The sequence below is a fragment of the Gymnodraco acuticeps genome, unplaced genomic scaffold, assembly GCF_902827175.1.
Source record: "Gymnodraco acuticeps unplaced genomic scaffold, fGymAcu1.1, whole genome shotgun sequence".
Classification (NCBI taxonomy): domain Eukaryota; kingdom Metazoa; phylum Chordata; class Actinopteri; order Perciformes; family Bathydraconidae; genus Gymnodraco; species Gymnodraco acuticeps.
In genome coordinates, this window is record NW_022990921.1 from 456,436 (window position 1) to 484,194 (window position 27,759).

General features: G+C 40.5%; 1 protein-coding gene and 1 long non-coding RNA gene across 3 annotated transcripts; one reads left to right on the plus strand and one right to left on the minus strand.

The window, feature by feature from the left end:
* Positions 1-154: 154 nt before the first annotated feature.
* LOC117558059 lies at positions 155-9,980 on the minus strand. The gene is made up of 2 exons (XR_004570792.1): positions 9,931-9,980; positions 155-521 (listed from the first exon to the last, which is right to left on the minus strand). It is a non-coding gene; the product is annotated as an uncharacterized LOC117558059 (long non-coding RNA).
* On the plus strand, positions 8,553-26,865 carry hm13 (histocompatibility (minor) 13). 2 transcript variants are annotated; one of them, XM_034234020.1, is made up of 12 exons: positions 8,553-8,914; positions 12,260-12,295; positions 16,378-16,476; positions 17,375-17,457; positions 17,563-17,651; positions 17,984-18,069; positions 18,630-18,755; positions 19,646-19,703; positions 19,904-20,024; positions 20,107-20,209; positions 20,827-20,912; positions 24,266-26,865. In XM_034234020.1, exons 1-12 carry the CDS (start codon positions 8,699-8,701, stop codon positions 24,333-24,335), a joined length of 1,173 nt encoding a protein of 390 aa, XP_034089911.1. In that variant the 5' UTR covers positions 8,553-8,698; the 3' UTR covers positions 24,336-26,865. The 2 variants fall into 2 exon arrangements, with proteins under 2 accessions (XP_034089911.1, XP_034089912.1); XM_034234021.1 differs by lacking the exon at positions 12,260-12,295 and having other exon boundaries at positions 8,556-8,914.
* Positions 26,866-27,759: the final 894 nt, after the last annotated feature.

Below are 27,759 nucleotides of genomic sequence, written 5' to 3' on the forward strand. Positions count from 1 at the left end.
TTAAGTTGAATGTACTTAATTACCATCATTGTGAACACAAGTTTTTAAGTTGACAACCATTTATAAATTAAGTTGCTCCAAATATATTGTATTCAATAGTTGTTGTTTTTAGCTTTTTCATGTTTTTTGCCTTTAAAAAAATAAAACGAACATTTTAGGCAATTCACCTTTTTATTTTGAACTGCAGTTGTTTATTTCAACACATGATATTTCAATCAGGAGAGACTTCATTTAGTTTGAACATTTATTGACACCTGCCATATGATAAATGTTAAGTCTTTGGCAATTAGACCCGATCCTGAAATGGTATATCTAAAGGGGGAAATGCAGCCGTGAGCATATAGGGAACCCCCCCGGGTCTACACTGGTGATGATGCTGAAGATCTGGATTTGATGAGGAGATGGGATGAAGAGGAGGTGTGATGAGGTCTTTGGATTAGCTCTCCTGGCACTGGATGTGATGAAAGAAGGTGGATGGGGAGGAGGCGGGCGGCAGCATGAACACCTGAAATCACAGCTGACTGCAGGAGAGAGGAGAACCATTTTATAGTTTGGCTGCAGCTCGCTGATTGGCTGCTGGAGAATGAGGTGAAATGTAATAGGTTAAAGAGAACGCCTGTGATGAGCTTATTATATGCAGCTGCGGAGTGAATGTATACACCCAGTCTTCCTGAAAGAACTTGCGCTGAGCTTCATTTAAATCTTGAGAAAAAAAAGATAAATAACACAAATGTAAATTGCCCCACAAATAATAACTAAACACATTAGCCATATTACCATGGGACATGGGGACACAGCAAATACATGCTGCCATCACATCGAAGTTAGAGGCCTTTGCATATTTAAAACCAGTGCCAAATATGTCAAATCTGTAAAGTTGTTGTAAAACTACAGAAACAAACTCTCAATGGCCACCAGTCTGCAGATCACACACATCCATTTTACAAAAGATGTAACAAAGATGTTTGCACTGCCGACAGTCATTATTTCAAACAGTATGAACACATTTAACGCAGAATGCTTGCTCATTCATTTGTTTCCCTCGACCACGATGGTTGCCATCGTATGGTCAGATCCTGGGTGGACCGGTCACTGATGAAGGCGATATTCATGTCCTTTTGAAGCACATTAAATAATAGGTTAGCGCAGAAGAGGTAATGAATTAGGTAACTGCATACTTTTTAAACTGTCACTCTTAGCGAATTCAGAGCCATTATTACCAGCTGCTAAAGCAACGCTGGTATTGTTTTCCCCTATTGAGTCTGCATGTGTGTGTCGTCATGGCAATGTGGTCCTGAAGACACACAGAGGTGGTTTTGAGTACTTTGCCTATGTTTAAATGCATGTGGACAGATTTTGTCAATCACAACCGTGCAAGTTTTAGTGTACCTTCTCATCTTTTTTGCTGGTTCCATACAATACTTGAACTGGTTAAGAAGAGCAGAAGCCACTTTTCAAATGTTACACAATCCTTTTCCCATGCCATTGCTGTCAACACCTATCCATGCTGAACGTTGCTAAGATATTATTGATTGGGGTGTGGCCAAAAGTGCAATATGCTTCAAAGTGTAACTGACAGAGAGCAGTGCTTTTGCCCATGGATTTGATTTTATTTCAAGATTTTTAATTATGTCGCTAAACTCCTTGAAAAGGTCCTCTTCCTTTTCTCCAAGGTACACGACAAGGCAGCGGATGGCTATAGTTCTCTGCGTACTTCAATTGTATTGTGCTATCTTTGAAAAAGGAAAAAAAGAGAAATGACCTAAATGAATATATTCTGAATGGGTGACTGCCAACAACTTGCATTTCAATGACAACTCTAAATAACGATCCTACCTCAAGAAGCATGTCCTTGATCTGCTTCACCAAGATTTTTAATAAAAAGCGATATCACAATAGTAACCAAAGTATTTGTACTCTCACAGTAGCCTCTACTACTTTGTACCCTCTCACAGAACTATTCACAGTTCAAAGGCTGCTAATTTTGGTCAAACAGCAATTTGCCTATACAGTGCAACTACAAGGCTATCTACTGTATTTGAATGACAAAAGATGACACTCACCTTAAAATGTCCTTTGTATATATTTATATTTGTCTTAACTGTGGGAACTTGTCCAGGCATTTTAAGTGGGAGTGGACTTGAAATCCTTAACTCAAGGTGCAGAATAATTAAGTTATCAAGCCAATTGCATTACTTACTACAACTTGAATTTAGTTTGAAGTCAATTAATGCAGAAATCAGAGTTTAAATTACACACAATATTAAGTTGATGTGTTTAGCAACATTATTACGTCAACACAACTTATAAATTAATGTTTGCAACTTAAAATGTTTATCTAAATCAATTCATTGAAATGTATATCTTGCAAACATGCATTTAATTAAGTGGTGGTAAAAGGTACCTAATATTTAATGTCCACAGCTCAGTGGCGCGCCATATATTTTCTTTTGGGGGTGCTGTGGGGCAGAGTCCTGCATCGGGTCGGGTACCCGCGGGTGATCCGCGGGTGGTATTTTTTCAAACACTTTTTTCCGGGTTCGGTTCTGGGCAAAACAAAGATGATGCGGGTCGGGTCGCGCGTTGTTGCATAATAAATATATTAAAATAATAATAATTTAGTTTAATGTTTAAATCCTCAGACTTCTCCCCTGCGGGACCGCGCATAATCATAACCTCATCAATCTGCTGCTGAGCAACAAACTACTAATAGTAGATTAACTACTTCATTTAAAAGTTTACAGTAATTCTGGATAATAAAATGGGAAAAATAAACGGAGTGCTCTCTTTTCCTCTCCCTCTCCTGACAGCCCGTCAGTCTCGTGCAGCTCGCTGAACCTGTAATAAGCCGACAGTAAAGAATACATATATTTATAACTAGTTTAGCTAGTTCCAGAGTAGATAAACTAGCTAAGTGTGTTAGGTCTAACTTTTAGTGTATTTTGCTCCGCTCAACGGTCCGTCACAGCGGGGGAGCTGTGATCCGGAAGAGCTGCGTGTTCTCCGTCAGCAGCAGCTGATCTGATCTCTGATCTCTCTCACGTCCGGTTAGACTTCACTCGCGTTTATGTCCAAATCTATCAGATCTAGCTAGTTCTAGTTAATGATATGACTGCCTGCTTAAACAATAAGCGTTGCTTGGCAACGATGTGTGGCCGCAAAGTATAGCGCAGCATTATGCATATGTTTATATGAGGGGTCAAAATCCCATGCTCATAAAATGCTCATATTTTTCTCTTCATTCCCCACGCCCCAAAATAAATAAATGAATATATATACCAATTTTAGGAAAAGTAACGAAGTTTGAGCAGTGTGGGTTTTATATTAACAGAGTTACACATATTTCAAAACGCAAAGTGTAATAACTGCAGTGGCCTTCCTGTCACCGAGGATGACAAAGATCCTCAGTGAAGCACAAGCCCATGTTTCTCACTAAATTGTAAGTACAACTTATTAAAAATATCAGTTCAATGCAACTAATTTGCCATGAATTTAGTGGTGGATTGTAAACATTTGAAATGTAGCATTTAAGGGTTTCTCAGTTACAATGTTGTTGTTTTAATAAATCAGACACTGATGGTGAACAAATTGTTTTTGCGCTGATCAGGTGGTACTTGGCTGAATTTTCTTTTCAAAGGGGGTACATTATTGAAAAAAGTTTGAGAACCACTGCCCTAGACCAACGAGCCACGACAAAAGGCTATTTATTGATCTTACCAAGGATAGCCTGCTATTTGCACTATGCCTCAATAAACAAAGCCTGGATGAAAATGCATGGCTTCTCTACACAGAAGATAAGCCTTGAACTTGTTTTGCCCCAACTCAACACTAGGTTTCTAGCAGGACACAGTATTGGTCAAATTATTAAGTACACTTTGCTTCCAACTAAAATGTTTGCTAGCTACACTAAACCTTTTCCACACCTATGTAGACGTCTTAGGCTCATCCGGGATTGGAACCCAGGACCTCTTGCACCCAAAGCGAGAATCACACCCCTAGACCAACGAACCATGACAAAAGGCAATTTTCTTACCAACGATAGCCTGCTTAAAGAGCCTGTGACACGAGTTTCCCCCATCATCCAAACCCATCAATTTGAGTAAATATTGTCCCCTTGAAAACCGTTACAGAACTGATTTTGGATATTTGTACTTTGATGACCATTAATCTGCCCTTCAATGTTGACCATTTTCTGGATCTTCTCGGGGATTCTTCTAATCCCGCCAATATATGTGTGACGTCATTGCGGGCCAAGCGTTCCAGCTGCACCGTTCAGGATCCCAGCATCTGCATGTAAACGCACGATGGTGCACACAGCAGCAAGCGATGACAGCGATGACAGTTTAATTTTGAACGTGTCTGAGAGCTCATATGAGGCTGAAGGATCGGTTTATGTTGTATCTGTTAGAAGTTTAGGAATTAGGTGCGTCAATATGGGCGATAATACGGTCATGTAGCCAGTGGTGGAATGGGACTAAAAATCAGCCCGGGACTCTCGACCTGCCCACTTCGGTACCGCTAGTAAATTGTCAACGGGGGGAGTGGGGGATGTGCTAGTGACTTATCCGACCAGCCCACTTCGGTGCCGGCCCATCGGGATTCGTCCCGATGGCCAGTCCGCCACTGCACCCAGCCCAGCCCACGTAAACTGTCAACGGGGGGAGCCTCGCTGCGGGGAAACGGTGGACCTAGTGTCCCGATCGGAGTGGGAATAATAATCATAATCCGTGCATTTTATCCATTAATTTCCCCAACATTGTGGTGAAAAACCACACGTTTAATCCATGTTGGTGTACAACTACAAAAAGCATCGGGTGGTTTTCTCATCAGGAAATGCAGACCGGCTCAAACAAACGATTTTTAATCATCATCCTCACGATCATTTAATATATCATATGTTCGCCGAATTGACATGAAAGCACTAATACATGTAGTTTCATCCACTTGAGTTTACAACTACAAAAATAATCGATTTGTTTTTATATCACATCCGACAGGAGGAAATTCAGCAGCTCTCACTACCGATTTGTAATCCTAATTTAATCATCATCTTCACCACGATCATTTATGTTTATGTTCGCCGAATTGACATGAAAGCACTGACAAATATGAATATACTGTAGTCAACTTCATCCATCCATCCATCTTCTCCCGCATACCCGTGGTCGGGTCAACTTCATTAAAACGTTATTAACGTGCCTAAACTCAGTAATTCACCATTTCTACGCATGACAACACACTTCGTCCGTGTTTGGCTCTCTCGCCGCACAGTGAAGCGTTCCCGCATTGACGTCACTTCCGGCTTCCCCCAAAACTTCAAAATGAGTCGAAGGAACTTCCCCGCGATGTTCTAAATTATTGATATTTATCGGAACGATATCGCACCTTCTTTTTTAAACTGACGGTTCGAGATTACTAGTAGCCCAATATGTCATTGCACAACAGTTGTTGGGAGGCTGTCACAGGCTCTTTAAATGACATCGCAAAATACTTTTCTATTTGCACTATGCCTCAATAAACAAAGCTTGGATGAAAATGCATGGCTTCTCTAAACAGAAGATGAGCCTTGATAATTTGTTGCCCCAACTCAACACTAGGTTTCTAGCAGGGCACAGTATTGGTCAAATTATGAAGTGCACATTGCTTCCAACAAACTTTTTTTGCTACCTAAACGTAACCTGTTCCACACCTATGTAGACGTCTTGGGCTCGTCCGGGATTTGAAACCGGGACCTCTCGCACCCTAAGCGAGAATCATACCCCTAGACCAGTGGTTCTCAAATGGGGGTACGAGGACCCCTAGTGGTACGTTGGAGTACTTCAGATTTATTTTATGTTAATGAAAAAAAAAAACATAAGTAATGCATTTAAACAAACTACTAATAGTAGATTAACTACTTCATTTAAAAGTTTACAGTAATTCTGGATAATAAAATGGGGAAAATAAACGGAGTGCTCTCTTTTCCTCTCCCTCTCCTGACAGCCCGTCAGTCTCGTGCAGCTCGCTGAACCTGTAATAAGCCGACAGTAAAGAATACATATATTTATAACTAGTTTAGCTAGTTCCAGAGTAGATAAACTAGCTCAGTGTGTTAGGTCTAACTCATAGTGTAGTTTGCTCCGCTCAACGGTCCGTCACAGCGGGGGAGCTGTGATCCGGAAGAGCTGCGTGTTTTCCGTCAACAGCAGCTGATCTGATCTCGGATCTCTCTCTCTCGCGCCCGGTTATACTTCACTCTTGTTTATGTCCAAATCTATCAGATCTTGCTAGTTCTAGTTAATGATATGACTGCCTGCTTATCAAATGGACCTAAACAATAAGCGTTGCTTGGCAACGGCGTGTGATCGCAAAGTATAGCGCAGCATAGAGTGCCACAATCATAAATCTATCGATCATAAATCTATCGATTACATTTGTGATTCGAAAATTATAAAAGAAGGGTAGACATGTGGAGATTATCTGACTGAACAAAACGTGATCCATCTCTTAATTGTGTGTCAACCACAGACCTTATTTCGAGCTATTTTCAAAAATTCTATGGAGAAATCCCATTGCTTTTTTGTCGAAGGAACCCATGCGCAGCTAATTCCGGGTTTTAGGACGTGTCACTGTGGCACTCTATTATTCATATGTTTATATGAGGGGTCAAAATCCCATGCTCATAAAATGCTCATATATTTGTTTCTCTTCATTCCCCACGCCTCAAAATAAATAAATACATAAATAAATATACCAATTTTAGGAAAAGTAACGAAGTTTGAGCAGTGTGGGTTTTATATTAACAGAGTTACACATATTTCAAAACGTGATGTGTAATAACTGCAGTTTGCCTCATGATCCTCAGTGAAGCAGAAGCCAATGTTTCTCACAAAATTGTAAGTAGGCCTACAACTTATTAAAAAGATTAGTTCAAGGCAACTAATGTCGTCTTAGTGTTATTGCATGATGTTGAAATTGGTTTGCCATGAATTTATTGATGGATTGTAAACATTTTAAAAGTAGCATTTAAGTGTTTCTCAGTTAAAGGTTGTTGTTTTAATAAATCAGACACCGATGGCGCAGCGCTGTACTCTCCCTCTTTATATAGGCTTTTCTTCCACATTGTTTCTGCGCTGATCAGGGGGTACTTGGCTGAATTTATTTTTCAAAGGGGGTACATTATTGAAAAATGTTTGAGAACCACTGCCCTAACAACGAGCCATGACAAAAGGACATTTGTCTGTCTTCCGCACGACAGCCTGCTTAAATGACAATGCAAAACACTTTTCCACAAATTGCACTTTGTCCTCAATGAACACAGGTTGGATACAAATTGATAGCTTCTACACAGAAGATGAGCCTTGATCATTTTTTGCCCCAACTCAACACTAGGTTTCTAGCAGGGCACAGTATTGGTCAAATTGTGAAGTACACATTGCTTCCAACGAACAATTGTTGATACCAAAACTAAACATGTTCCACACCTATATAGATGTCTTGGGCTCTTCCGGGATTTGAACCCGGGACCTCTCGCACCCAAAGCGAGAATCATACCCCTTGGCAGCTGCTTGAGTTCTCAGCCAAATGTATTCCACCAACGAGGAAGAAACGTTACTTCCTTAATGTAGAGATCTTCTAATTTGGTTAGGATGCATCACACTTAAGCTGCACATACACAGCTTCCTGTTGACAGGCTCAGATGGTCATACATTACGCTCTGATCAAGCGCATGGTTTTAGTGTAGCCTACATAAGATAGAGAACTACTCGGCATCCATCTGGAGTCTGGACTGGGATGAGGGAAATGGGAGATGCGTAGTTAAAGATATCTCTTCATGTGGGTTTTGAAATAAGGTGGCTATTTTACAATGTTCCCACAATAAATAACTTTTTCATGTGCAATAGGCATTTCCAGTCTTCTCAGCAGGAACTCAGGCTTGAAACCTACTTTTATTTACCTTTCCTTAAGTACCTTGGTCCAAGGTATCAATTTTAGCAAACAATGGCAACCTATTCTCCTCATGCTGTGCTTACAGAGAGGTGTAGCAAAGTACAACTGTAAACTAACATGTTTTTTTAAGAAAACAAATGTCTTTATTTTCTTTATTGAACTGAAAATAAATGTTTACGTAATAAACTGCTTTCATTTTTAAAGCTTCTTAGAGAACTAACTAAAGTATTATTTAAGTGTTGATTATATTTCACATCCTTAATCTAAATGTGCAAAGTAACTAAAGGTACAAAATAAATGTAGTGGAGTATAAGTACACAATTTACCTCTGAATCGTAGTGGACTAGAAGTAAAACAAATTGAAATACTCAACTTAGATACACTCAAAAGTGTAATTAAGACTTACAGTGCTTGAGTAAATGTACTTTGTTACTTCCCACTTTTGACAAGTTATGAGTACTTCTTCCACCTCTGCATACAACAACATATATTTGGTGTCAATGCACCATTAACCTTGATGCAAACCGCCGTATAACTCAAAAAGGAAGAAGAAGAAAATACATTTATCAAAATGTGTCGGTGATGTTAACGGAAACCCCGCAGAGTGAGACCTCTTCTCACGCTCCGCCTCCTCTTTGCTCAATGTTTTAGTAAACGTGGCCTTACCTTACCGCAGCATCACTATTGTGGATGAATGAGAAACACCCAGCGGTTCTTCCACCTCTTCCAGCCCGTGTCTCAGCTACAGCACACAGCCCGCTTCTGAACCATGTCGGAGACGGAGCAGATACCGGAGGCCGTCGCTGCCGTCCTGGAGGCCCTGAACAACACGGACTCCAACGGAACCGAGCAGGCTCTCAACGCGACGGCTAAATTCGTGGCGAGTCCGGAGGGCACCGCGCTGGCGTACGGCAGCCTGGTGTTCATGGCTCTGCTGCCCATCTACTTTGGAGCCCTGCGGTCTGTCACTTGCTCCAAATCAAAGGTAACTTATTCCGGCAGCAGCGATGGAGGATCTCGATGTGTTAACCCGGTGTCTCTTCAGTCAGCCGTTGGCCTCAACCGGTTGGCTGGTGAAAAGCTAACGTCTGGCTAACGGCTTATTTCAAATTGTATTCCTTGAACTGAACGTTGATAAAAGCCAAGGTTAGAGCTAAATAAAGCCTGAAAACGGGGATTAATTTATATGACAAAATAGCAGAAATAAGGTAGAACTAACGTCACAGCTGTAAAGTAGAATCAGCACCACAAGGCCTGAAACACAACACAAATAATCAACAGGTAAATAGAAATAATAACCGTTAAAATGCTAACAGCTGTGACGTTAGTTCTACCTTAATTCTGCTATTTTTGTATTCAAATTAATTACTATTTTGAGGCTTTATTAAGCTGTAGCCTCGGCTTCTATCAGTGTTTAGTTCGAGGAATACTGTTTTAAAATAAAGTAAAATTAACACCACAAGGCCCAAAACACAACAAATGTAACAACAGGTTGAAATAAAACCAAAGACTGATAAAAGCCGAGGCTACAGCTAAATAAAGCTTCAAAACAGGGCTTCATTCTTATAAAAAAAATAGCAGAATTAAGGTAGAACTATCGTTACAGCTGTTTACATTTGAACGGTTGATATTTAAACCTGTTGCTTATTTGTTGTTCTGTTTGGGGCCTTGTGTTATACTTGAGTTTAACTGTACACATTTGAGATACTTGTACTTTACTTGAATATTGTGCTACTTTGAACGTCTTCTACCCCACTACAATTCAGAGGTAAATGTTGTACTTTTACTCCCCTCAAGTCTTAAATCAGATTTTAAGTTCTACCTGGAGTAAATTCACAAGCTACCCTGCAGTATACAAAGTCATTCAAACTAGCTGCACCTTTACCAGCTTTGAGAACACTTTAATAATAAAACACATCATATATATTATTCTGAAATGGACCAATCTAACAGATCATCAATCATATGAGCCGGCCCGGCTAAAGTAACTGGACGGCCTACCTGCCTGTCAGCCTTCCATCTGGGCACAAACTGATCTCGTGCCCTCATTGGTCATGTGCGCGTTCGTGTGTGTTGGAGGAGGGGCTCTGTGAGGAAGTCTGAAGGAAGTGGAAGATTTTTTTCCGGCTGTGTATTTTCAAATTCTAGCGCACTCGAGCTGGTTTCTCCAAAATTACCGACATTAATCATTAATCCCAATCTGCAAAGTAGCCTACCTAAAAAAGATATGAAATAAATGTATTGGATTCAAATTACACAATTTACCTCTGAATTGTAGTGGAGTAGAACAGTAGCGTGGCGTGGGGAAAAATGTAGGGGAAGCCCATTTTTTGGGTCGGGGGGTGGTCAATAACGTAACCAGATGAGTGATTACAGCGCCCGGTATCATTTGACACACATTTGTATCACACAGATGCAGGACTTGCACACGCCTGTTATCTAACCGACAGGTCCGCACGCACTCTCCAGCTGAAACTCTCTCCTTATTAATTTAAGCATTTTACTTATTAATGTATGCAGACAATCACACAATCTATGTGATTTTTGGATTTACCGTGCCTCTCAATTGCCCGTGACAGGTTGGCAAGGTCGATGAATCCTGAAGTTGCCCAAGGATTGTTCAGGGAGCACGAATCCTTGTCAAAAAGAAGACATGGCCAGCCAAATAGACGCTGAAGTTTAGCGCTTCCAGTTAGCCACTCCGTGCGGACATAATTGTCCTCATTGAACGTCCGATTCTCTCCCTTTTTCCTCTGTGTACACACAGCTCGAGTGCGGGCATTTGCCTGTCATATGATTTAATTTTTAGTTGCTGCTGTAGCGGAAGTTTAGTAAAGTTATGTTTGATTAAGTACGCCAAATCTCCTCCCTCCATAATGCTTCATTTGCTTGATAATTTCTAACGGCGGTGATGACAGTTACAGTATTAAAACTGATGTTGATGTGATTTGATTGGATGGCAGTGTCCAATCAAATCGCCAGCCGCCAGCCGCCTCTGAAGGGAAGCAAGAGGCGGCTAGCTTCCCTTGGCATGGCCCTGACCAATCACAGGTTGGCAGGGGCATCACGTGGGCCTCATCTGATTGGTCAATCCCTCCATTTTTTTTCACCAAGGGAAGCTAGATTCGGCTGGCCTCCTCTCGCAACAGTGAGTGCAATCTACTGTTTCACCATAACATCTAGAGGGGCGCTGTTTGTTTCACTCTTTGTAAAATACTCAATGAGAATGGGGGAGAGACGGGCCGGCAGCAACACACAGCAAAGGAGAATTATCGAAACAAAACAAAGTGTTTGTATTTATTTATTTAAATTATAACTACAATCCGAAAAAACAGGGGAAGCCTGGCTTCCCTTGGCCTCCGGGAGAAAACGCCACTGGAGTAGAAGTACAAAGTAGTAAAAACATGTAGATACACAAATAAAGTACTAGAATCTCAAAATGGTACTTAAGTAGTGTACTTGTGTAAATGTACATGGTAACTTTAGACCACTGCAAATTAAATATTGATAAATGTGTGAAAAATAAAGACATGCTAGAATGTAGCTGAGCTAGAATGTAGCTGAGCAATTATACAGTTGTGTGTGTGTGTTTGCAAGTGTGTGTGTGTGTGTGTGACGTGTACAAGAACATGCGCAGTTTAGCCTGTTAGCTTTAGGTTAAAGAACTCCCACATCCTCTTTGCTGCTGGTGGTTTCACTGTGAGATGACTGGCAGGTTCTGTGCGTCTGACGGATCAGTCATGGTGTAATACAGGCCTGTTGTCATTGATTTAATATGATAGGCTTACACTGAGCACAGTGGCATGTAGAGTCACATTTTAAGAAAAAGCAGAAACCATTAAAACCCATATGTTCTCATATTTTCTGAGGTATTATCCCAAGTGTGGTTTCAAGGCTTTATTGTCATTTGCACATTAGCTACAGTGTAGATATGGCAATGACAAATATTGGCCACAGGCTCCTCCAACAGTGCAACATATATATATATATATATATATATATATATATATATATAGAACAAATAAAACAGATAAAATATTGCAAGAGAATGTTTTGAGATGTGTAGCTGGGCTTGAATCCGGCTCCTGAACTCCTTCTTCTTCTCCTCCTCTCTTCATTCTCCCTGTGTCTATTCCCTGGCAAACCTCTCTAATGAATTCAAACTGTTTTCCTCACTGATGTCAACAATGATAGTTTTGCTTCCTGTTGATTTGAATTCTGAGGGCCTTGCTTTCAGTCCTCCTCTTTGTTGCCGATCTGATCCCTGTCTCTCTTTCCTGTCTGTCTGTGCACATCTGTCTGTCCATCCATTCTGTCTGTGTGTCTGTAGGAGCTCGGAGAAAATGAGTACGATTCTGGGTTCAGAGTGAGTATAAGAGCCGCTGAGGGCACCAAATACACACACGGCACGAACACATCAGTTAATAACACTGGAGCTGTTGAACAGTGAGTGATAATGAGGAGTCCCCTCAGTGCCTTGCTACATTCAAATGGCAGACAGTAACACACCACAATCAGGTTTTTTTTCTACATTTATGTGACTCCAGTCTGTTATTTTCGCAATAGAGTGGTGCAGTGATGACGACCCGGAAGCTAGCATTACAAGGGCTAGCAATGGGATTTTGGAATATTGTTAAAAAAATGGCAAACAAACGTTTATGATTCTTACACGTCCCTAGAAGTAAAAACTACAGCACGGTCACATGACTGCTCCACTTAACTCAAGGCGACACCATTTGATTTGTTGTATTATTACAGAAAATAAGCTCTGTTGCAAAGAAACGTTTATGTTACTTAAATGGATAATCTCTGCATAATAACACCACATCTCACTTTTAGTCGAGAGAACAAGTGCTATGCTAACCTTACGGTACGGCCTACAAAAATACTTCGTCCCTGCAGCAGTCCATATACCACATACAGAATTCACCAGTGATTTGAGTGAAGGGATCATCGACATGGAGCCCTTTTTAATGCAGCGACAAAGATGCATTTTCTCCTTCTGGCCTCTTCTCCTTCCCATCATTTTGCCTTGCGAATCTTCCTTCTTACCTTCCTTCCTTTCCTCTCCTCTGTCCCACTTTCTCTCTCGGGGGAGTAGATGGAGGTGACTCAAGCTTCTCTCTCAGGGACTTCTGTCAGACTCTCTATCGTTTGTCTTTGCTAACAGCAGTATGAGTGTAGCAGGAGGATTACATAGGAGAGTTTCACCTGAGCTTCAGTTGAATTTACGTCATCCTTTTAAATGTAATGTGTACAGCGACATCATCAGCAAGTGTCTTACCTAAGAACAAAAACATATTTAAAGAGGCCCTTTTGTGCTTTCTGGGGTTTTCCATTTCCTGTAGTTTGTTATATAGGTTTTTGTGCAAGGTAATGGTCTGCAAAGGCTAGAATTCCTGTGTTCCCTCCAGAGGGAGTTTCTTTCCTACACTCCTGACCAATCAGAACGGAGCCGGCCAGCTAACCAATCAGAGCAGACTGAGCTCTGGTTTCAGACAGAGGGTGAAAGGAGGTGCTGCAGCACAGACAGTATGAGAAAAATAAAGAGCTTTTTGAACATTAAAGCATGGAGAGATGTCCCAGTAGAGACACTACATACTGATATACAACTGAACATCAACAGGAGAGGACTCTTTAAAGTAGAGACACTACATACTGATATACACCTGAACATCAGCAGGAGAGGACTCTTAAAGTGGAGGACACTACATACTGATATACACCTGAAGATCAGCAGGAGAGGACTCTTTAAAGTAGAGCACTACATACTGATATACACCTGAAGATCAGCAGGAGAGGACTCTTTAAAGTAGAGACACTACATACTGATATACAACCTGAACATCAGCAGGAGAGGACTCTTTAAAGTAGAGACACTACATACTGATATACACCTGAACATCAGCAGGAGAGGACTCTTTAAAGTAGAGACACTACATACTGATATACACCTGAACATCAGCAGGAGAGGACTCTTTAAAGTAGAGACACTACATACTGATATACACCTGAACATCAGCAGGAGAGGACTCTTTAAAGTAGAGACACTACATACTGATATACACCTGAACATCAGCAGGAGAGGACTCTTTAAAGTAGAGACACTACATACTGATATACACCTGAACATCAGCAGGAGAGGACTCTTTAAAGTAGAGACACTACATACTGATATACACCTGAACATCAGCAGGAGAGGACTCTTTAAAGTAGAGACACTACATACTGATATACACCTGAACATCAGCAGGAGAGGACTCTTTAAAGTAGAGACACTACATACTGATATACACCTGAACATCAGCAGGAGAGGACTCTTTAAAGTAGAGACACTACATACTGATATACACCTGAACATCAGCAGGAGAGGACTCTTAAAGTAGAGACACTACATACTGATAGTACACCTGAACATCAGCAGGAGAGGACTCTTAAGTAGAGACACTACATACTGATAATACACCTGAACATCAGCAGGAGAGGACTCTTAAAGTAGAGACACTACATACTGATATACACCTGAACATCAGCAGGAGAGGACTCTTTAAAGTAGAGACACTACATACTGATATACACCTGAACATCAGCAGGAGAGGACTCTTTAAAGTAGAGACACTACATACTGATATACACCTGAACATCAGCAGGAGAGGACTCTTTAAAGTAGAGACACTACATACTGATATACACCTGAACATCAGCAGGAGAGGACTCTTTAAAGTAGAGACACTACATACTGATATACACCTGAACATCAGCAGGAGAGGACTCTTTAAAGTAGAGACACTACATACTGATATACACCTGAACATCAGCAGGAGAGGACTCTTTAAAGTAGAGACACTACATACTGATATACACCTGAACATCAGCAGGAGAGGACTCTTTAAAGTAGAGACACTACATACTGATATACACCTGAACATCAGCAGGAGAGGACTCTTTAAAGTAGAGACACTACATACTGATATACACCTGAACATCAGCAGGAGAGGACTCTTAAAGTAGAGACACTACATACTGATATACACCTGAACATCAGCAGGAGAGGACTCTTTAAAGTAGAGACACTACATACTGATATACACCTGAACATCAGCAGGAGAGGACTCTTTAAAGTAGAGACCACTACATACTGATATACACCTGAACATCAGCAGGAGAGGACTCTTTAAAGTAGAGACACTACATACTGATATACACCTGAACATCAGCAGGAGAGGACTCTTTAAAGTAGAGACACTACATACTGATATACACCTGAACATCAGCAGGAGAGGACTCTTTTAAATTAGAGACACTACATACTGATATACACCTGAACATCAGCAGGAGAGGACTCTTTAAAGTAGAGACACTACATACTGATATACACCTGAACATCAGCAGGAGAGGACTCTTTAAAGTAGAGACACTACATACTGATATACACCTGAACATCAGCAGGAGAGGACTCTTTAAAGTAGATACACTACATACTGATATACACCTGAACATCAGCAGGAGAGGACTCTTTAAAGTAGAGACACTACATACTGATATACACCTGATCATCAGCAGGAGAGGACTCTTTAAAGTAGAGACACTACATACTGATATACACCTGAACATCAGCAGGAGAGGACTCTTTAAAGTAGAGACACTACATACTGATATACACCTGAACATCAGCAGGAGAGGGCCCCTTTAATCTGATGATTCTCTTTTTTTAAATTGAGAATTTTCTTTTAAGGAATGCATTTGTTTTTTTAGCCTGAATGAGGACTTAGGACTTAGGACACTCTTTTTTAAAGTACACAAATAAAGCTATGAATGTAAAAAGTTGACTTTCGGTTCCACCCTACAGTATAGTGTTTAGTTTGGTGCTCGAGGTTGTACATGTGAGCAGCTGGTTGTAGAAACAGAAGGATGCTTTTTATTTTCTGGTCCTCTAGTTTGTATAGAGAACGTGTTGTGGGTCCATTGGAAAAGAGGGTGCATGTTTGTATCCTGCTCCTTCAACCTTAATCGTTTGACCCTTTCAAAATCAATGGGATTCTGTGGGACCAGATTTGTTTTAATTTAACTTGGTGATAATGGTGTTATTAAGAGAAATGATGGTCCTAACCGCAATAATTACACTCAATAAAGTCTTAATACTTTTAGTTTTACATAAAATATTACACATGGTAAACAAATTAAACTTGTTTACTTGATACATGAAGTTTTACCTGCTGGTGGAAATGATGCTCTAATGTATAATAACTACTTTAAGAGTATTTAAGTTTTTGTTTTAGTTGCTTTAACACTATTTAAATGTGTGTTTCTTGGTTTAACTAACTTAAATGTTGTTTGCATTGTTTTGATGTAACTAGTTGTCCCTTGCATTAACACTGAATGCTACAACACCCCTCCATTGCTTCCCCTCTTCTCTTTATTTATCTCTGTTTCTCTCTCTCCTCCCAGAATGCATCAGACATGCCTGAAACGATCACCAGTCGAGACGCCGCAAGGTTTCCCATCATCGCCAGCTGCACTCTGTTCGGGCTCTACCTGTTCTTTAAGGTAACACAGGGTTTCCTCAGCCCACCTGCAGGGGTTTCACGTTTTGGAGTTTTCGGATAAATGCATGAAATATCTCAAATTCCTACAAAAGACAGCAGTGATGCAACCTGAAAGAAACATTTGGAGAGAAGTGTTTAGCTGATTAAAATGTTAGCATAGACTAGACGTTGTATACACTTCAGTATGCTAGTACATACTCTAGTATAGTAGTAATTATGTTAGTATAGTAGGGCTGACAACTAGTTTGAAGCCTAATTCATAACGTCTAAATGCGGCCCAGGATTTCTTTATTTTCTATCTATTGAATTTAAACCTTGTATATTCGGCATTAACATATGGCTTATTTATGAATTAAAATACATTTTATTATACTATTTGTAAAATGAGTTTCCAGTGCCTAGGTGTTAATTAACACATTCATTTACAATGTAAAAAAACCTTACATTTACATGCCAAGTACATTTTATTTATAAAATAATTTCAATTATGAATGACGAAGGCTGACATCATTTGAATTGATGATTGATCTATGCAGTTCATCCACCTAACCAATGTTTATTACAGTAAACAATTCTCCAGTTTTTACTGCTTACCATTTGTCGGCTCAAACATCAAATCAAACACAGTTGCACAAACAATAAATGACAATATCCACCAGCTACTCTAAGCTGAAATAAAACTGATGTTTGGGAGTGAAATATTTCCACAAATCTCAAACATTTCCTCAGTCAAGCGTTCATGAAAAAAAGGAAACCTGCAAAAACAAGAGCCAGCCTAAGAAAATAAAAACCGGCAGCTCTGTACATGCATACGATTAATAACAGAACGGTTGAAGATAAAAAGGCATGCAAATCCAATTCAAAGTCTTCCACACTCAGTTGAATGTGTTCTGGCGCAGGTGTTTTCTCAAGAGTACATCAACATGCTGCTGTCCATCTACTTCTTTGGCCTGGGCGTGCTGGCTCTGTCTCACATCATGAGGTAAAGCAACACACACACATGCATACTAGATGTTGTGATTAATGACAAATAGAAGCACAGAAAGTCATTTGGATGATTTATGATTTCTTCCTGTGTGTGTGTCAGCCCTCTGATGTCCAGGATCTTCCCAGCTTCTTTCCCTAACAAACAGTTCCAGCTGCTCTTCACTCAGGGCTCCGAAGAGGCCAAAGAAGGTGAGACCTGCTGAATAAAGTGTTTAAGGATGTTAATAGAGCACTCATTTCATCTTATACTGATGATCAGGAATCTATGATTTGTTTAATTACTTTGATTCCACTGTGATTAGATAACTGGTTCAACCAACCGACAAAATCAGAGACAGGATGCACCGATGTACGATACCAATGTCGGCTACCAATAGGAAAACTCTTGCATTTAAACAGGGATATTGGTAGCTTAGTAAAAGTAGTGTTTATTTCATAATAATAGGAAATCTTTTCAACCTGTCTCTTTTTTTGGATTCAAGTCTGACCAAAGCTCCACATATCTCTCCCTCTCTCCACAGAAATAGTCAACTATGAGTTTGACACCAAGAACCTGCTGTGCCTGATCATCAGCAGCGTGGTGGGAGTCTGGTACCTGCTCAAAAAGGTAACCTTGAAAGAGTTCATATGGAAATGAAAGATGAAATAGCAGCAGCTGTTATTGTTGGTGACACTCCTGACTCCTGAAGAGCTGCACAATGTGGCAGCACTGTTTTACTACCATCATCCTCTTATTGTCCATGTCATTGTATCGTGTTCAAACAATCATTGTGACTTTATTTGTAATATTTGACTAGTTTCAACATTCCAATTTTTGTCTATCCCTTGTAAAACACTATAAAGTGCATTTAACTTTTTTTTTTTTAATGCAGTTAATCCCTGTTGCTATGCCAGTAGGCAGGGCAAGTTTATTTATATCGCACACTTCAACACAAGGCAATTCAAAGTGTTTTATCAAAACAAAAGCCTTGGATCATAGTGAAAAGCAGAGGTAAAGACTTTATCCTCGACTTTAAAAGATGGGTTGCCGTTTCTTGGATTTGTTTTATACAAACTAAATCCTCAAAAACTGGAGTGATACGATCCACTTTCCTGGCGTTAGATCATCAAGAAAGATAATAGTTTATCATCACAGCTCAAACACATCTAACCTGTGTGTGTTTGCAGCACTGGATAGCCAACAACCTGTTTGGCCTGGCGTTCGCTCTGAACGGAGTGGAGCTGCTCCACCTGAACAACGTCAGCACCGGCTGCATCCTGCTGGGGGGGCTCTTCGTGTACGACGTCTTCTGGGTGAGATTACCTTCCTCACACACATTCACTCACAATTTAAATTGAATAAAAAACACTATACTTAATTCACAGCATCTCTAAATAACAGCATTTAAAGGGGACCTACCCTGCAAAATGCATTTTTGTACGTCTTTTGACGATGAGGAATATGTGTCCCCGGTGTGTCAGGGAACTCACCAAGTGTCAGAAAACACAACCCTCTCTTTTCCTCCGTACCCAAATCTCTAAAAACGGGGCTTTGACGGATCTGATACAGACTGATCCAGATTTGAAGTTGTTCTGACGTCAGGAACGAGGTGCTCCGCCTATATGGGCAACTCTCCACCTATCAGGGGAATGAGAGGTTGCCGTGGCATGGTAACAGCATGGTAACATGGCTCGTGCCTCACCCCCCTCCTTTGCAGGGGGTGTGGTCAGCTGCAGCTCATTTGCCTCAGAATCAGCCCTTGCAAAAACAGGGCTGGAATCGAGCAAATGGAGCGAAATGAGGCATGGCTAAAATGCATAATCTGTTTGGTGTTTTGAAAAAAGAACTTCACAGACATGTTTTATATAGGTATGGCCCTACAATATATTATTCAAACATAGCATGATGGTCCACTTTAAGTGTAGTCACAAAATGAGTGATCCTTTTCAGCTCAGATTTTTATTTTGGGCCTCTTACAGTCATAAAAACCTTACTCTAACTCTTTAAATGACTAAAAACTAAGTGCTCTGATTGGCTGACAGCAAGTAGAGGCTTCTTGTCTTAGCTCCTCCAACCATGTTTTCCATTCATTATTGCTCTACTTGCATCTAAACACATTAAAAGGAAACACACAGAAAGTACTTTATAGTTTCATCTCCCACTGGGATTAAAAAAAAGTTTATATTTCTTTCTTTGTCCCCAGGTGTTTGGGACCAACGTCATGGTAACAGTTGCCAAGTCCTTCGAAGCACCAATCAAATGTGAGTATGTGAGGTTGTTCTGAATACCTGCACGAATATCTCCGAGTACATGAGTCACCGCCTCAGTGCTCACGCTGCTGTGGGTGTTAAGAGCTCACAGTGGTCACAACCTGTCTGAGACACCTTTCCTCACAACAACAAGCTCATTTCAGACAATGCTTTTATTTATAAAGTTGTATTTCTCTCTCTTTCTCCTCCAGTGGTGTTTCCTCAGGATCTACTGGAGAGAGGACTTGACGCCAGTAACTTTGCCATGCTGGGTCTCGGGGACATCGTCATCCCAGGAATCTTCATCGCTCTGCTGCTGCGCTTCGACGTCAGGTAACGCCAACTCTCCTCATCTTCTTCCCGTCCTTCTTTTGCTTCTGCTTCTCGTATCAAAACGTTCTCTTTCTTCCTGCAGCCTAAAGAAGCAAAGCAAGACGTATTTCTACTCCAGTTTCCTGGCCTACATCTTCGGACTGGGCCTCACCATCTTCGTCATGCACACCTTCAAACACGCACAGGTATATGAGGGAAGGGGTCAGAGGTCATGCACTATTAAAAAAAAAAGAAAAAAAAAAAAAAAAAAAAAAGCACATGGTTTTATTATTTTCGGCATAGAAAAGCATCTGAAGCTTAAATCTAAAGCACTTGCTGGGATGTTGATGCTCTTCAAAGTGTAATACAAGAAATGAAAACAATATTTTCAAGGTTATTTGTTTTTAAATGTCTCATAACATGTTGGTATTAAAGTTTCCTTACAGACATTTTCCCCCTTTCAAACAAATAGCCCCTGCTATAAAAAAGCTTCAGGAACTAGAAGCTGCAATTAATAAAGTATTCCTTATTAAAAAAGTAATTGACCCATCAGAATTGAATTAGCTGTGTAATACAAATTCATAACCAGCTTAAAAAGTCAAAACAAATGAGGTGTTTTTATTCGGCTCAATCATTTGTACACTCTCTACATGTGTATCTGCTCTTCAGACATTGAACTTTGTTTAATCTATTTACACTGTGACTTGTTTACCAAGTGGAAGTGTCAGTTGTGAGTTTCTATTTGACTATAAAGCAACATTCAACGCTACGAAACCCATTTGACTGACCCATTGTGTGTGTGTGTGTGTGTGTGTGTGTGTAGCCCGCTCTGCTGTACCTGGTCCCGGCCTGCATCGGCTTCCCCTGCCTCGTAGCACTGGTCAAAGGAGAGCTCACAGAGTTGTTCAGGTGAGTTACCGTGGCAACCACACATCCAGGGTGGTCATTTGATGTTTGTAGGAGATCAGTCTCACAGATTCAGTTTGGGAGACGTTTGAATCGAGCTGAGACTGATTCAAAGAGATTAGACTGAAGTCATTAGGCGCTTTCACACCGCAGTACTTTTCCCAGTAGTTCCAATATAGTTCCGAAAATGTGCGTTCACACCAAAAAAATCCGGAACTAGAATTTAGTTCATGAGAACCTTTTTACCCCCTTTTCAGTCCCTGCTAGAGAGCAGGTACTTTGATGGGAGAAAAAGGTTCCTATTCCTGATTGGCTGGGCGGATTGCAAACCACGCCCCGTAAAACTCCCAAAAAGTTTTGTGAAGCCGCCATTTTATTATCCTCGCGCATTAGCATTATTAGCATTAGCCCAGCGCAGAAACGCAGAGAGACTAACTTATGGCAACACAAAAAAAACATGGGAGATGAGGAGATGAGGAGGTGTCGGCGTTCTGGCGATTTACTCGGAAGGCTTCAGTAGAAGCTGCTGGGAGAGTCCCAGCAGCTTCTACTGAAGCCAGTCCTCAACTCCGGGGACTTCCGGCCGGGGACTTCGGGTGGCAGTATACGCCATGAAGTGGTTTGCGGCCTGCCAGTAAACCTAAAGCAGAAGAAGAAGAAGTGACGTCAGCGGCTTCATTTGCCTAATCTTCCCTCAGGGACTTATTCCGGTGTGAACGCGATCTGTATTTAGTTCATGCGAACTAAAGAGTTCTGATGAACGGCAAAGTACTTGCTGTGAAAGCGCCTATTGGTACATAAACCCCACAGCAGTTCATTGTGCTATAGGGTGACCAGATGTCCCGCTTGACAGTTCACGCGTCGACATTTACATGTCCCACACAAACATACTCTCTGTCCCACTTGTGGCTTTCTGGCCCCTGGTCACCCTCGCTATACAACAGGTTTGCGGAATAACTGAGTATTTAGTCTAAACTTTGTTTGTACTGTTGTTCATATTATCTGATGATGGTAAACATGTCCTAAAATATCAAAAAATGTAGGGGTTTGCATTTCTTGGTTTGAGTACTAAAACATTTACATCTATAACGGTACGTCCACACAGCGGCTTTGGAAAAAGCTTGCCGGTGGGCGTGTCTGAAGCTCGACCAACAACCAATCACATGAATCTCCTGACACACAAGCAGCGGTTTGATTGGCTAGAGCTTGTACTGGCATATGATTTGATTGGCTGACGCTTCCACCGAAAGCTTCAGAAGATTCAAAAGTTGAACATTGCTCAACTTTTGAATCCTGAGATGCCTGGAAATCTCCGCTTTGCATCCCACAATGCAGTTCGGCAAAAAGTGAGGCAAAGTGACGTCACCCCATTCAAAGTGAATGGGCAGAAGCGTTTTAACGCTGCTGTGTGGACGTACCGTAACTGTGTTCAAATGTCAAAGCTGGTTGGAGTGAAACCTTTTTGAATCCTCATTAAATAATAAATAAACAAAAAAGCCTAAATAACTAAAACTATCAAAATACAGAATGACATTTTTGTAAAATCCCTCTCTTCAAACGTTGCATCATTCGATGTTTCAGAGCTGGCCAAGTTCAGACAGTAGATTATAAAGCTGTCTGTCTCCATCTTTGAGTGACAGCCCTCATCTCTAGGCGTCGTCATTTAATTTCCCAAATCCTCGTCCAGTCCCTCCTCGTCCTCCTCGGCTCCCTTTCTTCTACTCTTTCCTTTTTTATCTCGTCATCTTCTCTGCTTCATCACTCCCTCCTCTCATCCTTTCCCCTTCTCGTGTCCTCTACTTTATCCTATCATTTCTCAGATACAAATAGTAGTTGTAATTTACTTTAACTAAGATAAAAAACACTTACCACATTCTCTCTCTTTCTCTCCTCCCCCTTTTCACCTTTCTTTACCTTTCTTTTCTTTTATATCTTTTTTTTCTTATCCTCTTTTTACCACCTATATTTGTCCTTCATATTTTCTCCGCCATGTCTCTCCTCTCTTCTCCTCTCTTCTCCTCTCCTCTCCTCTCCTCTCCTCTCCTCCCCCCTGGTTAGCTTTGAGTCTTCAGAGGAGGTCCTCCCTGCCTCCCCCCGCCTCACCTCCTTCCCGACCGTCAGCGGCTCCCCCGCCAGCCTGGCTAGCTCCATGGACGCTGTCTCTATGCTGACACACTCCTCCCCTCGTCGCCGCCGGTTACAGCCCAACTCCATGTAGAGGCCCCGCCCCCTTCTCTTTTTACTCTCCCCTTCCTGTCTCACCTGGGCAGGTAAACAGGATTATAACGAGCGCTGCCATCAATCCATCCGTCTGTCTATCGCTCTTTAACTGCAGACCATCACTCCATTATTCAATAAGGACAGTATTATCTCAATATCAGCTTTGAAGTTATTGTTAAATAGTTTTAATTTATGCAAAAATATGTTTAAAATAATACATTTTCAGTTACAGACTGTATTGTATCACCAATAAGTTAGTTAATATTAAAGAGTACAACCATGTCAATTATATGTTTGAATTAGGGTATGCAAGTTAAAGGTAGGGTAGGTAAGTTTGAGAAACCGGCTCGAGATACACTTGTTGTTATATTCCATGGAATGCTCTGAACATCCCGATAGCAATGAATATCTGAAGTGCTTTGACAAAAAATCCATAAAACATTTTATCTGTGGAAGCCGTGGCGCTGTAAAAAGCACGACCAATCATGTTACCCGGCCCGGCTAAAGTAACTGGACGGCCTACCTGCCTGTCAGCCTTCCATCTGTGCACAAACTTACCTCGTGCCCTCATTGGTCATGTGCGCGTTCGTGTGTGTTGGAGGAGGGGCTCTGTGAGGAAGTGGCAGATTTTCTCCGGTCGTGTATTTTCAAATTCGAGCGCACTCGAGCTGGTTTCTCCAAAATGACCGACCCACCTTTAATTCTTAAAGTACTATTGTTTTTATTTAATTCAGGATTCTGAGAAAAAATTATTCTGACTTTATTCTCCAAACTCAAACATTTTGTTTACTTGTGGTCGGATTTTAAATGTGTCCCTAATCCTCTTCCATATAAACCAAACAAGGTAATCTTTTTTGTAAAGTCCCTACAATACCATTTTCTGGCTGGGACTTCAGCTTCACAATATTTAATCTTACCAAATATTGCGTTTACTGCAACTTGCATATTGCACTAGTCCATATTACCGTGTCAATATTATTTCAATTAATTGTGATAAGTGAACTCTGTGTTGACTCAGTCCCCACTGTTGTGTTGCCCTTTAGCGTGATTTAGTTTTTAGCGTTAGTATTTTATTACAGGTCAGGCCCTGTATGGATGACTTTACTCTGAGCTGTGTTCCTCTGTCTTCTGTACAGTTATGAGGAGACCGTTCCCGAGGACACGGAGGCTAAAGAAGACGACGAAACAGAGAAGAAGGACCAATAGCACCCATCGCTTCCCCCCCCCACCACCATCCAGCCTGCTGCCGCCACATTTCAACGAAGCCCCTCCCTCTCCAGCTTCCTGTTCGTCGCCGGGCAGGGATCTCAACAGGGGGCTCTCACGTAGCCAGCGTTGTTCGTGTCTGGTCTCCGTGGTAACAGCTGCTGTCGTGCGAGCGACGATGGTGTTTGTAATTAAAGGTTGTTTCGTTACGACAGCTCAGACTCTGTGCCTGCCATGTCTCCTCTGTCTGTCTCTCAGCTGCACGCACACAGGGAACACACACATCCTCTGCGGCTTTCCCCCCCAAAAACACACACACACCGAGTGTTTTAATGTACGTTTAATAATATGCATGTGAAAGCAGACGCAGCGTCACCAGATCTGATCCGCTTGTGTGTTTGCAGCTCGTTGGCTCAGACCAAGAAACCAGTAAACTTCCACTGTTTGAAAGAGCGTATAATGCCGCCTCAAAAGTGGAACAATCCCACGGTCAAACAAGTGCTTCTGTCTTTTGTTTCAAAGCCTCAAACAAAGAGCCACGACTCTCACTCTTTTGAATAAGGCACCTGAGCTTGTATATTCCACCGTGTGACTTCTCAAACTCCTGATTCCCTGTCGATCGTCCCGCGGTGGTTCTTTGTCTCTGGGTCTCTTCTCTGGTTTTATTTGGCGCCGGGTCGCCGCTCATTCTGCCTTCTGCTTTCTCACATCTGTGTTTCCTGTTTTGTTTTATTGTGTTTTTTTTGTGTTAAAGGCCAGAATTTTAAGATGGGGAACATTTTGTTTCTGATTGTAAACAGTGAGTTGCTCATGTTGTGTTTTTTTTTTAAACTTTTTTACACTTTTATCACAGGAAATAATAATTTTGTTGTCATCAAATCTCATGTTTAGATCTAAACCAACACTGTAAGAACATACATCTTTGAAACACCTCACAAATGTACATTTATTTAATTTTTGTAGAAGCTTCAGTAATTTAACAACTGGTAGCTTTCAACAAACATTACAAGCTGTCGTCTTTAAGATTGACCTTTTCTTGCTTTTCTTCCAGTCAGCCAGTGTTTTCAGAATTTAAATATTACAGGATGTGAAGATTAAATGAAAATGAATTGGATTATTTCTCTTTAATCCATATAGTAACTGTTCCACATGAAGTGTGGGATTGTTTTACATCATTTCTTACTCTGACTTTAGCTACAAATCACTCAGCTCTTTTTTTTTTGTATTAGTTCTGTTTCTTCAGAGTTACTGCTACAGGTGAGCATTTACCTGCCTGGTTAAACTGAAGTTGAGTCAGATATTTTGTACATCTGTTTTCAGTCTTAAAGTTCTGGCCTGTGAGGAGGAAGTCTGAACCTCCTCTGCTGAATATTAGCAGTCCTCAAACAGGCTGCGAGAGGCGGGGCCTTGTGGTCTCCTCGTCCAATGAGCCGAGGAGACCGGAGCGTTTGTGTTTTTTCCCAGAAGCATTCTCAGATAAGTAAACTAAATAATCTGGGGTTACGGACTGTTGGTCCAAACCATTAATTCATCATCAAATGTTTTCTACAATGATACCAACTTCTTCATTGTTGCAACCTTGTTTTAGAAAGCCGATAAATGATTGATCAGTTACAAACAATTGTTATCGCACAGTTGAAATGTCTTTAAAACCCATTTATAGGATGTGAAAGTAAAACAAGTTTTGAATTAATTGACCAAAAGAGTGAACAGTGTGCAGATGTTTCCCCTCGGATGTATTCTCATACACACCTGTCTTCATACAGATGTTCAAGTGTCTCTGCTGTGTGATTTGAATTTTAAGATGCCAAAAATGTCCAAATCTATTGCTTATAGTCAGATTTCTTATCTCACAATAGATGAGTTAAAAAAAGAATGTTCCAAATTAAACCAGCCACTCATGAGAGATCCCAAATATTAGGTGTTTGTTTCAAAAAGAAATGCGAACAACATTTCCCAAAATGCATTGTACACCTTAACATTTATTTTCTTTATTTGGTTTTGTGTCTTGTTTGTTTTTGAGTCAGAATTTCACAATAAAGTTCTGAATTTTGTCAGACTTTTGAGACTAGTCAGAATACTGAGATTTAATTATTCTGACTCTCTTCAAGATATTGACCATCACAAAACTCAATTTTTACTTTTTTAAAATTAGTTATTTTTTAATTACTTTTTATTTAATTTAGAGGTTTTTTTTCTTTTTTTTGAGAAAAGCTTCTGATTGGACGTTCAGCCGCCTTCATTATTCTCAATGTTATCGATGTTGTTGCTTTTTCAAAAAGAGGCTCAGTTTTTTGTATTTCGATGTAAAACAGGAAAATAAATGGAAGTATGATGCCCACATTCAGCTCAGTGACGTTCAGTAGCCCCTCATCATTTTAAATATAATGCACCTGAAATGTTTTCTGTTTTTATTTCTCTTTCTCTCTCTGGTTGCATTTGTGCAGGAAGTCATTTTACGGCCCTGACTGTATATCTATTTCATTTTCAATAAACGTTTTGGTGTTTTGATCACCGTATAGAAGCATCACTCTGAGTCAGTGTGTTTTTTGGATGCAGCTCTTTCTAGGTATATTATGACTAAGTAACAAGACTTGACATAAAGAGTATACCAGAACATAACAATTCTAAAAAGCATTCTTGTGATCTGATATCTCTAGGTTACATTACATTACATGTCACTTCTTAGACGCTTTTATCCAAAGCGACTTACATACTCAATACTGTGGGCAATCCCCACAGGAGCAATTTGGGGTGAAGTGTCTCAGGGACACAACGACATGCTGACTGCAGTGGGGTTTGAACCTGTGACCCCCTGATCTGAACACCAACGCACAACCCACTGCACCACACGCCTTACAAATAGTGAAAATGGGTTGACGGTACAAAACAAATAAAGCTGAGGATCCTCTTTAGGCACCTGACATTAATACAAGTGATACGAATGTAGATCACACAGCCAATAATTACAAAAAGGTTGAGTTGATTATCTAAACATTACCCAATAAGGTCTGTCCCATTTTATTACATGACAAGCACGCTATGTATTTTCTAGCTTTTTTTCTTTTTAAAGCTCTGCTGGTTTATTAATAAGCATAATTAAATGTTTTAAGAGATAGTGCTGTTGACCTTTTGGCTTTTATTCTGAAGATAAATTCAGAATTTTTACAACTGCAACTGGTAGCCTACTGATTAATAATGAAAATAATTATTTATTTCTGCTGCTATATCGGACATTCCTTTATTACTTTCTTTATGTCTTTGTTTTTGTTTAGTTAATTATTTAGTAGGTTAGGGGAAAACAAGGTGGTTCTGTCTGCATTGTGTTGAGGCATTACACTATTTCAAAAGTGGAAAAAAGTATAAACACAATACAATAAAATAAGAAATTATAACAGCATATAAATATATATACATATCTCAA